Source organism: Eumetopias jubatus, unplaced genomic scaffold, assembly GCF_037043125.1.
Source record: "Eumetopias jubatus isolate StellerSeaLion01/CBP00866 unplaced genomic scaffold, mEumJub1_p1.0 scaffold_6, whole genome shotgun sequence".
NCBI lineage: Eukaryota > Metazoa > Chordata > Mammalia > Carnivora > Otariidae > Eumetopias > Eumetopias jubatus.
In genome coordinates, this window is record NW_028274812.1 from 107,035,847 (window position 1) to 107,048,477 (window position 12,631).

At 39.3% G+C, this 12,631-nt stretch overlaps 1 protein-coding gene across 2 annotated transcripts in view; it reads right to left on the reverse strand.

Annotated features, from left to right (window-relative positions):
• The window catches only part of POLH (DNA polymerase eta), a 37,588-nt gene that overhangs the window by 9,595 nt on the left and 15,362 nt on the right, over positions 1 to 12,631 (reverse strand). For both annotated transcript variants that reach the window (XM_028097643.2, XM_088023960.1), the window contains exons 5-6: positions 2,555 to 2,724; positions 986 to 1,089 (exon numbers count right to left, since the gene is read on the reverse strand). In XM_028097643.2, the coding sequence (XP_027953444.1) occupies positions 986 to 1,089; positions 2,555 to 2,724 (274 nt within the window). The remainder of the gene's footprint in view (positions 1 to 985; positions 1,090 to 2,554; positions 2,725 to 12,631) is intronic.

The following is a 12,631-nucleotide window of genomic DNA, read 5'->3' on the forward strand; positions in this document are numbered from 1 at the left end:
ACCTTTTCAGTCCTATTTCTAGCACCTATCTTCTTCATTTTGGTCCGGTTAAACTAGTTTATGTCCCAGCTCACTGAAAATACCTTATACTTTTCCCCTCTTTGTGTTCAAAACATTATTGAAATCAGAATTGCTCATCAATTCTCATCTGACAAAACAAAATCTCTTGTCTTTTTCATAAATCCTCAGATTTCTCTTCTATGGACTCTGGTAACTACCCATACAACTCATTTAGCAACTACTCATGTACAGTCCTTTTTTTTTTTTTTAAGCTTTTATTTATTTATTTGACACTAATAGAGCCAGAGAGTACAAGCCGGGGGAGGGGAGGACTGGCAGAGGGAGAGGGAGAAGCAGCCCCCCCCCTCCCAGCTGAGCAGGCAGCCCCATGTGGGCTAGATGTGGGGCTGGAATCATGACCTGAGCCGAAGGCAGATGCTTAACTAACTGAGCCACCCAGGCGTTTCACTCATGTACAGTCTTGATAGCACTTTCACTGTTGCTTTCAACTGTTAACATCTTGTCCCTTCCACAATATTATACACCCTTGCCAAGGACCCACATTGGTATGCATAGCCTAGTTATTCATTTTATTTGGCTTTTTCTCTCATACCTAGTTTGGGAGCAGTTCAGCAGCCCTGAACACCTTGATATCATATTAGAAGAAAAATAGGAAGTAAAATTTCTATTTGTTTTGTTATTTAGTAACAGACATGAATAAAAAGGCTAGAGGGAAATTAAATATACAGCTAAAAACCAGTTCATTTTTAAAATTCAGGATTAAGTAATTTCCACAGATAATCCAGAATTGAAGGTTCATTAGGGAAAAAAGTCTGTGTTTTTCAAAATCTCCTGTGTTATCTCCCTTCTTCTTTCCTGGCTACCTACTTTTCCTGGCTCTAGTCTTTCACAAGGAACAGAAAAAACCAGAGAGTGCCCTCACAAAGTATATGAGTGAAATTGAAGGTACTCCCTGAATACTTACATTTTGCTAATAGGCATTTGGCTGAAGAGCTGTGGGACTGACCCATGTGAGACCAGGGTCTGGTGGTTGGGCTTGTTTAGTCCACAGGCCAGTTTTGCCAGGACCTGGAGCATGGAAAGCATAAAAACTTCATTACTGACAACCTCACCCCCACAGAGAGTTCGTGAATATTAACACACACACACACACAAACCAGGCACAGCTTAAGGGCTGTAACTAATGGTTTCCACATTAAAACCAAAAACAAAACCAGAAACTCAAGACATCTCTAAACCTTGGTATCCCACAACATCCTCAGTGGAAACTATGACCCATTATCAGCAACCTCATTATTCTTTCCACATCTTCTATTCTCAGTTTTCCTTTAGTCATTTTTTCCATCCCCATCTATTCCTTAAGGTTCTCCCACTTCAAGAGGGTAAAAAGCCCAGAGAAGCTGCAGAAGAAACTTCTATAAGATGCATTTCTTAGCGTGTCCATATAAAAATGCTGAAACCAACCTGTTTTACCCTACTCCATTTATTATTTATATTTCTTGATTAATGGTTAGTCCATTTTGAGTCCTGGATTTAACACAGTTTACCATAATTTAAGTTTCTGTCATACGAGATTGGACTCAAAACCACCCTCCAATAGCAAACATCTTATGCTAGAAACAAGGCTTCAAAATTAAAAAAAAAAAAAAAACTTAAATCCTTGAGAATTCTTTTTTTTTTAAAGATTTTATTTATTTGAGAGAGAGAATGAGATAGAGAGCATGAGAGGGGGGAGGGTCCGAGGGAGAAGCAGACTCCCTTCCGAGCAGGGAGCCCGATGTGGGACTCGATCTCGGGACTCCAGGATCATGACCTGAGCCGAAGGCAGTCGCTTAACCAACTGAGCCACCCAGGCGCCCTTGAGAACTCTTTTGAAAGAATAAGGTGCTTCAGTGGTATCATTTCACAAATTATAATTGGTAGGAAAAGTATAAAATCATCCTTTAAATTCACTGGAGAAATTCTCTGGAACTTCTACTAGGCAATATTTAGTCTCATGTAAATTACTACAGTGGGACTTTGGTTTCCCCTCCCTTCACCCAATCAGAAAAATATTCTAAAACTCTGTGGGATAGTTTGGCAATTGGAGGAAGAGGGAAAAGGCAGTAACCAGGAATAATCAGCCACTGCCCAATTATTGAGCCTAGTCAGAAGGGGACGAAGATCCCAGACTGACTGTACTTTAATAAGAAAACCAGTTATTCTGCCCCTGGATTATTGACAATTGTCTGTATTCCCTAAATCAAAATAGTGGTCCAAATTAATAAAATTTTATTATTCCATCTTTCTTATTCCTCATTAGAAAAGAGGGAATAGGCAAAAGCCTAAAATACTCAGGCAATACCACAAAGATAGTGAGATAATACTAGGATATTCAGCAAGTGAAATAGATTTGTATATAAAATTCAAAGATTAACATTAACCTCCTTTCTATAGATAGTTCAGTCATTAAGGAAATATTTTGGATACAACTATATAGATAAGCATTTTCTGCAGATTTTTCAGATTGCTTCTTAGGAAAGTACATGTTCACCTTATTGTGTGAAATTCCAGCTGAACACTGAAAACCCGTCTCCTTCTCTATGGCTGCTCTCATTTCCTCCACAATCACGGCTCCAACAGTGAGCTGCAGGTCTGGAGAGGTGGTGTTATCAATCTGAAGAGACTCAAGCCATTGAAATAAGCCTCGTTTTCGCGTCTCCTCTGAAAAAATTGAAAGGTTGTATTTAGACATTTTTTTAAAGTCAGGATTTTGTGTTATCATACAAAAATGCTTCCTTTTCACAGTACTTTAGATATGTACGTTTTTTTTTTTTCTTTTTATTTAAGAGAGAGAGACACAGAGAGAGCATGAGTGGGGAGAGGGAGACGCATAGGAAGAAGCAGTCTCCCCACTGAGCATGGAGCCAGATGGGGACTCGATCCCAGGACCCCAAGATCACGAAGTCAGACACAACCAACTGAGCCATCCAGGTGCCCCGATATGTACGTTTTCAGACACAAAAGAATGGCAGTCGCTTAGACTTCTGGGTACTCAAAAGAGAGATCCATTTCTCCTTCCTATCAATTCTAGCAGCCTTAGCTTCAGCATAGGCTGAAACTTATAATATGCAACAAATATTTTATATTGTCTTTCATGATCAATGATTTTAAAGTACATCTGTTTTCTCTCTCTGGCTTTCTGGAACTTTCTTCCTCCAACTTTCCCTTGTACTCCCCCCACCCACAAGAATTCTGTTATTCACTTAGAAAATATTCAGAATTAACTCACGCTTCAAAATAAATGTATTTATATATTTTTAGAGACTGGGTCTCCTGGTGAGTAGCTAAAATTCTGGTGAGACACTAGTTTTATTCTTTTTTTGTTTTTAAGATTTTATTTATTTGACAGAGCGAGAGAGGGAACACAAGCGGGGGAGTGGGAGAGGGAAGAGCAGGCTTCCCGCCGAGCAGAGAGCCCGATGCAGGGCTGGATCCCAGGACCCTGGGATCATGACCTGAGCCTAAGGCAGACGCTTAACGACTGAGCCACCCAGGCGCCCCGTTGCTTTCTTTCTTTCTTTTTTTTTTTAAGATTTTATTTATTTATTTGGCAGAGAGAGACACAGCGAGAAAGGGAACACAATCAGGGGGAGTGGGAGAGGGAGAAACAGGCTTCCCGCGGAGCAGGGAGCCCGATGTGGGGCTCGATCCCAGGACCCTGGGATCATGACCGGAGCCGAAGGCAGAAGCTTAATGACTGAGCCACCCAGGCGCCCCTAGTTTTATTCTCCTGACAAGCTACTGAAATTAGATATAGCTTTGGACTCAGGGCCTTGAAAATATCTTACTATCGAATTTAGAACTAGTCAGTTTTGAAAAAGCCTAAAAAATGATTATAAAGCAAGGGAGGTAAGTATATAGAAAATCTAGACATGTTGGTTTAGAGACAGTAATGAGGTATGAACAAGGCAAGAAAAATACACTCAAATTACTGTGGAGAGGTACAGAGGATTCCCATACACAGAAGAGGAAGACGAGCACAGAGTAGTATTTCCCAGCTCCGGACGACTGCCGCTTCTCTCCTTTGCAGGCTTACCTTCTTCCTCTAACACTCTAGCAGATACTGAGCAACATTCTCTGATCTGCATATATGCTTTTTTCTCTTGGTGAACTGGTACTGGCTTACGTTTCAGTTTGCTTATGCTGAGTACATACAAATCTTAATCTCTATTCTCAAACTTTTAAACTCTAATCCCTTATCTCTACCTCCCCACAGAATACCTCTTCTTGAATTTTTCATTATAGTTTCAAACTATAGTTCACTATACTTTCTAAACATAACGAAAATCAATCTTTATTATGTTCTTTCTCAAATATTCTCTTTCCCAAACAACTCATTTCTTTTTCTTTTTCTTTTTTTTTTTTAAGTAGGTTCCATGCCCAGGATGGAACCCAACACAGGGCTTGAACTCACAACCCTGAGATCAAGACCTGAGCTGAGATCAAGAGTTGGATGCTTAACCAACTAAGCCACCCAGGCACCCCACAACTCCCTATTTCTAGTAAAGGTTTGAAATTCAAATAATAATGGCTTCCTTTCTCTCATTCCCATTTAGTCAACCAAACCCACTTCAAAGTATTTCATATATCCATTGCAACCCACACTATTTTGTTCAGCTTTTCTTCATCCCTGCCCAGACCACCTTAACTCCCAAATCACCCTCTCTCTGAATGCATTTTACACAATGCCTATGAATGAAATATTCTTAAATACCAATGTCATCCATCTTATCCCCTGTTCAAAACTGATGTTAGGGTGCCTGGATGGCTCAGTTGGTTAGGTGTCTGCCTTCGGCTCAGGTCATGATCCCAGGGTCCTGGGATCAAGTCCTGCATTGGGCTCCTTGCTCGGCAGGGAGCCTGCTTCTCCCTCTCCCTCTGCCTGCCGCTCCCCCCTGCTTGTGCTCTAATAGATAAAATCCTAAAAAAGTAAAACTGATGTTAGCTCTCTCATACCTATAGAATAAAGTACCAACTCTCTAAACTGGCATTGAAGACCATCTGGCTTTTTCAATTCATGTTCCACTAATCTCAAATTTGTTATATCCTTACAATTTCCTGAACATATGATGTCTCAACTTTAAGATATCACTTATTCTATTTCCCTGCTCTTATTTAACTCTGATCTCCCCTTTGCTTAAATAAATATTATTTATACTTTAGGGCTTATTCAAGCCTCATCTATCATGTGGTCTTCTCCAACTAGTCTAGCTAACTTTGGGGCGCTCCCATTAAAGTCCTTTAGCTCTTATCTGTAACACCTACAGCCTAATTGTTAAAAGAATATTCTGTAGTCAGTGTTCAAATATTGACTTTACCACTATGTGACTTTGAACAAGTTCCATAATTCTCTAAGTTTCAGTTTCATGGTCTGTGACATGAGCTTGAGTACTGTATCTCATAGGATTATTGTGAGGAATTATATATATGATGTGTGTGTGTATAATCTTATATAAAGCTCCTTAGCACAATGCCTTGCATATATTAACAACAGTAAATATAACACCCTTCTTTTAAAGCCACTTATTATTTATTAGGTTTGGGAAACAAAAAAATATGAATTTATTGAAATTGTGGGGTTTTGGGGGCATTTTCCCCAACTACTAGAGCTAAATTTTCTCTGCTTTAGATTTCTTCATTATTGCTTTCCCAGATTAAGTAATGTTACAATCCTGTTACTCTATATCCAGGTCAGTTGAACAGGTCCACAAAAGATAAACAGCATTTATTTGTTTCCTTCTCTAGTTGATAAGAAGAATCTATACTATTTTGGTTTTTCTCTGATACACCGAAGGGGACTAGAGGGAGAAAATTCCGGCAGTTTTTGGTGTAAAATGCCCACTAGAAGTGAGAGACTTCCCTTTTCATATTGAATTATCTGAGTAGCTTTGTGGAAACCAATTGACCAAAAAAAATGTGGTAATCTATTTGTGTACTTTCTATTCTGTACCATGGATCTGTCTCATCTTATACCAATACTACACTACCCTAGTTACTGTAGATTTATAGTTAAATAATTTTTTTTAAAGATTTTATTTATTTATTCATGAGAGAGAGAGAGAGAGAGAGAAGCAGAGGGAGAAGCAGGCTCCCAAGGAGCAGGGAGCCCGATGCGGGACTCGATCCCAGGACCCTGGGATCATGACCTGAGCCGAAGGCAGACGCTTAACCATCTGAGCCACCCAGGCGCCCAATAATTTTTTTTTTTTGAGTAGGCACCATACCCAGTGTGGAGCCCAACATGGGGTTTGAACTCATGACCCTGAGATCAAGACCTCAGCTGAGATCAGGAGTTGGACACTTAACCGACCGAGCCACCCAGGTGCCCCATAAATTTACAATTAAATTTTAAAACCAGATAGTGTTTAAGTCTTCTTAGTTCTTTTTCAAAGTTGTTTGGCTATCCCACATCCTTTGCATTTCCATACAAATTTTCAAGTCAGTTTGGCAAGTTCTACAAAATCCTGCTGAGTCTAGAAGGGAATGCAATGAATCTTAGATCAATTTGGGGCAACTTGAGCTCTAATAACATTTAGTCTTTTGATCCATAAGCATGGTATGTCTTTCCATTTATTTCATCTTTTTAAATTTCTCAGGAATGTTTTAGTTTTTTGGTGTTTTTGAAAGAATGAGAGAACACAAGTGAGGTGAGGGGCAGAGGACGAGGTAGACATCCTGCTGAGCAGGGAGCCCGAAGCGGGGCTCGATCCTGGGACTCCAGGATTATGACCTGAGCTGAAGGCAGCCACTTAACTGACCGAGCCACCAGGCGCCCTTGTTTTATAGTTTTTATGGAACTAGTTTTTCGTATATATATGTATATATATGTAAATATATTTCTCTAATAATTTCATGATTGTAATGCTATTGCAAATAATGTCTTTTTAAATTTCAATTTCCCGTTTTAAATTTTAGTGTGTAGAAATGCTATTGATTTTTGCATACTGACTTCGTCCCCTACAACCTTGCTAATCTAACTTACTGCATTTTTTGGCGGGGGGGGGGACAAGGATAGATTCCTTAGGATTTTCTACAAACACAATCATGTCACCTGCAAAGTTTACTTCTTCCTTCACATCTGAATATCTTTTATTTCCCCTTCTGTTCTGATTGCAGTCTTGTACCTCCAGTACAATGATGAACAGAACCAGCATAAGAGTTAGCATTGATGAGTTCTGCTAAAACTTTGGGGTTAAACTGATAAACCTCTAGCTATTTTCCACAATTCCAGGTACTATAACTACAAAAGAGAAGTTACCGTACTGATAATAAGTGTGCTTTCCTCTATGCTATGAGCTGATTAGTGTCTTCCAAGCTACCTCTCATTGGCAGAATTTGGTCCCCATTTTCTTGCTGGTTGTCAGCAGAGGGCAACTCTCAGAGCCTAGCCATGGGGGCCTTCTCCAAGGCCCTCTCAGAATATGGCAGCTTACTTCTTCAAAGCCAACAGGGGGTCCCTCTAACCCCCACAACTCTCATCTTTAACAATGATTTGTAATTTCTTTTTTTTTTAAAGATTTTATTTATTTGACAGAGACACAGTGAGAGAGGGAACACAAGCAGGGGGAGTGGGAGAGGGAGAAGCAGGCTTCCCGCCGAGCAGGGAGCCCCATGCAGGGCTCGATCCCAGGATCCTGGGATCATGACCCGAGCCGAAGGCAGACGCTCACCGACTGAGCCACCCAGGCGCCCCGATTTGTAATTTCTTATACAACTACACAACTGCTTCATGTCCTAGGCATTTAGAAGATGCTCACTGGGGCGCCTGGGTGGCTCAGTTGTTAAGCATCTGCCTTCGGCTCAGGTCATGATCCCGGGGTCTTGGGATTGAGCCCCGCATCAGGCTCCCTGCTCCACGGGAAGCCTGCTTCTCTCTCTCCCACTCCCCCTGCTGTGTTCCCTCTCTCACTGTTGTCTCCCTCTGTCAAATAAATATATAAAATCTTTAAAAAAAAAAAAAAGATGCTCATTATATGCTTAGAAAGAAATAAATTAAGAGCAAAGGGAGGAGATAACTAAGGAGTTCCTTAGCTGATACAAACTACTTACAAAATGGCCCTGAAAGGAAACTTTTCACTCTGGCAGTTTTTGAGTATTATTTTTAAGTAATCCTACCAATTAAATCTTTCCACACACATAACTATTTCAGAAACAGAAAATAAGTTGTAAACCCAGTATGGCTGATCAGGATTGCCAGGTTTGTATTAAGAGGCAGGACAGCAAAGTTGAACAGAAACTTCAGTATCAAAACATCAAAAATACCTGGCTTCCTTACAGGTTTGAAATATGTCACATCCATGAAAAATAATTTCTGGAAGAAGATTATACACACTTAGATCAGCTGATTTCTGTTATCGCTTTTTTTGGTTGCACACATCATATGAAGACTCAGGAATATAATATGAAATATCATACACCATTTACTAGGCATTGCACTGTTTTGAACACTATCAATAAAAAGATGGTTTCATCTGGAAACTTAATACTTAAACTGGACACACTAAAGCAATAGTTACATAAGACATACAGAAATAAGCCTTCTTTATAAACCTCTGCATTTTTAATAAAAATGTACATAGGTAAAAAAAATCGATGTAGAAGAAAGAGGAGCATGTCCATTTGAGTTGAGGTAACATTTGCCACCAGTGAAGGTATACACCATAATCTTCAGCCACAGAGCTCTTTTGACAATGAGTTACAGCCAAAAATACCAATGTAATGTGTAGTTAACAGTTCTTACTCTGAGGTATGTGGTTTTCAGAGGGTCTGTGAATCTCCTGAAAACTGCCCACAAAACTGTCTTATGTGTAGATATGTATTTTTCTGAAGCAAGCAAGGGTCCATAGCTTTCAAAAAATTTTCAAAAGGGGATACAGCCCTCAAAAAACCCTTAAAGAACCAATGATTTTAAAGCATTATAAAACCAATTCCAAGTGTTTTAAAGCATTAGCCACACAGTAAAATGTGGTACACAAGACTAAGACCAAAGAAAACCTTCTTTCTTCCTTTTTTAATTTATTTGAGATAGAACGCGCAAAAGAGAGAGCACAAGTTGGGGTGCAGAGCGAGAGGGAGAAGCAGGCTCCCTGCTGAGCAGGGAGCCTGATGTGGGGCTCAATCCCAGGATCCTGAGATCATGATCTGAGCCGAAGGCAGATGCTTTTTTTTCCCCAGATTTTATTTATTTACGGGAGACAGCACGCACACATGAGCAAGGGGGAGGGGCAGAGGCATGGGGATCCTTCTGGGACCCTGGGATCATGACCTGAGCTGAAGCCAGATGCTTAACCAACTGAGCCACCCAGGCACCCCTGATCATTACATTTCTGACTCTGGTCCCAGACTAATAAAGAAAAGAAAATCATGACATATTTCATCACCAAATGTTTATGTATTATAACTGCCTCCTTTAAGTGGCACATTTTGTTTGTTTGTTTTTAAGATTTTATTTATTTATTTGAGAGAGAAAGACACAGCAAGAGAGGGAACACAAGCAGGGGAGTGAGAGAGGGAGAAGCAGGCTCCCTGCTGAGCAAGTAGCCTGATGCAGGGCTCAATCCCAGGACCCTAGGATCATGACCTGAGCTGAAGGCAGACTCCCTATCAACTGAGCCACCCAGGTGCCCCTAAGTGGCACATTTTTATTGTCCACTGTATTTTCCTGAAAGAACTGAAGGATTTGCAGCCTCCAGCTTGATAAACTCCACTATATCAGGATCAGAGAATAAAATAATTCCTCAATTGTCTTTCTCAGAAGCTTCCCTGGGCAGTTCTACTACTACCCTTGAACATATTAAAGGCATATCATACAACTGTTCAACGGCAAAAGGAAACTTTACATCTTACAACTTATTTTAAAACATAGAACCCATGGGAAATTTACCACTTTAACTAGAAGTAAGCTAACTCTCTCTGAGCTTTTTCTAGACAAATCTTTATTGTTTCTACAAGTAATAACAGATTGCCTTAAGGTTCCCCCCCATAAGAAGTTAACTTGCTATAGGTTGGTATCCAGACAGTTTCCTTTTGGTTAATAGCCAGCATGCAAAATTTTTACTGAAAAAGCACTTCTGAATAAGAACAATGTTACAAAATAATAGTTTCTAAAAAGTACATGTGAAGAGGAGATACACTGTTTTGAACACAGCCTTTATGAAAAGTACTAGAAAATGTCTAGGAAAAACTGTAGGTACCCTGTTAAAAAGCCTCTAACTGCCAAGTTCTTTGCTCTGGGAGATAGAGCTGAATTCCAGTTTCATAATATTTGATTAAAAAAATTTAAGACCTGGGGTGCCTGGGTGGCTCAAGACGATTATAGGTGTCTGTCTTTGGCTCAGGTCGAGCCCCACATTGGGCTCCTGGCTCAGTGGGGAGCCCGCTTCTCCCTCTCCCTCTGCCTCTCCCCCTGCTTATGCTCTCTCTCTGTATCTGTGTCTCAAATGAATCAATAAAAAAATCTTTAAAAAAAATTTAAGACCCAGATTCTCTTAGATCTGGTATCTAGAACTATTATAAACTAGTAACCACAAAAGCAAAATTTTTGTTGCCCTAATTTTAATAAAATATTTTTAACCATCAAGTACACTTATTAAAAGCATTTTGATTACAGGACACCTTGTTTTATTGTGCCTTGCTTCAATGTGCTTTTATAAACTGAAGATTTGTGTCAACCTTGCATGAAGTAAATCCATCGGCACCATTTTCTCAATAGCATTTGCTCACTTTGTATCTCTGTTACATTTTGGTAATCCTCACAATATCTCAAACCTTTTCATCATTGTTGTATTTGTTATGGTGTTCTGTGATCAGTGATTACAACTTGCTGAAAGCTCAGGTGGTTAGCATTTTTTAGCACAAAGTTTTTTTAAAATTAAGGTATGTACTTTTAAAATTTTTTTTAAAGATTTTATTTATTTATTTGAGAGAGAGAATGAGATAGAGAGAGAGCATGAGAGGGGGTAGGGTCCGAGGGAGAAGCAGAAAGGACTCGATCCTGGGACTCCAGGATCATGACCTGAGCCGAAGGCAGTCGCTTAACCAACTGAGCCACTCAGGAGCCCTAAGGTATGTACTTTTAAAGGCATAACACTATGGTGCCTGGATGGCTCAGTCGGTTAAGCGTCCAACTCTTGATCTCAGGGTCATAAGCTCAAGCCCTGTGCTGGGCTCCACACTGGGTGTGAAGCCTACTTATAAACAAACAAACAAATAAATAAATAACACTACTGTACACTTAATAAGACTACAGTGTAGTATAAACGTAACTTCTATATGCACTAGGAAACCAAAATATTAACCTGATTCACTTTACTGAGATATTTCCTTTATTGTGGATTGTTGGTAACCAAACCTGAAATATCTCTGAGGTATGCCTATATATCACAAGTTTTTGTCAGGTAGGTAAAGATGAACTTACTAAAAAAAAAAAAAAAATCACTTGTCATTCCCCTACACATCAATAACCAAGCATAAAATAGGAAAAAAAAAAAGTTAAAAATAGCAATAAAAAAATTAAAGCATCTAGGAACTAACACAACACATGAATGCATTAGACCTTTGTAAAAAAAAAAGTAAAGCTTTAATAAATATATAATTGGACACTCACACAATATAGAATTTTGATCCCCATTTCACACCCTATAGACACACACACAATGGATAGTAAATCCAAATGTGAAAAGCAAAACAATAAAGCTTCTAAAAAAAGAGAATTGCTTCGTAACCTTGAGGTAGGTAAGTACTTCTTAAATAACACATAAAAAATGCTATCCATAAAGAAAAAAAAAGATACATGGACCAAATTAAAATTAAGAACCTCTGTTCAGGGGCGCCTGGGTGGCTCAGTCGTTAAGCGTCTGCCTTCCGCTCAGGTCATGATCCCAGGGTCCTGGGATCGAGCCCCACATCGGGCTCCCTGCTCCGCGGGAAGCCTGCTTCTCTCTCTCCCACTCGCCCTGCTTGTGTTCCTGCTCTCGCTATGTCTCTCTCTGTCAAATAAATAAATAAAATCTTAAAAAAAAAAAAAAACTCTGTTCATCAAAAGCCACCAGTAAGAGAATGAAAAAAAAGGCAATGACCAGAAGATATTTGCAATACGTATATTAATAAAGGATTCATTTCCAGACTATACAAAGAAGTCCTACAGATGAATGAGACAAGATAATCCAACAACAAAAAAATGGGCAAAAGATTTAAATAGGTACTTAATGAAAGAAGATATCAAAACGGTGAATAAACTTACAAAAGGTGCTCAACTTAAGACCAGTGACAAACAAACTAAAACCAGTGACATCACTACACACCCATCAAAATGGCTAAAATGCAAAAGAGGAAAAAAGCAAATGCTGAAAAGGATGTGAAACAACTGGAACTTTCATATATGCTACTAGTGAGACTATAATTTGGTACAACCATTTTGGAAAACTGTTTGCCAGTACCTACTAAGGCTGACTATAAGCAAACTAAAGCTGGTTTTAGGCAAATTCTACAATTGAACACTTCTAATCATATACCCAACAGAAATACATATATTTGTTCACCAAAGATATTTATAAGAATGTTCATAGCA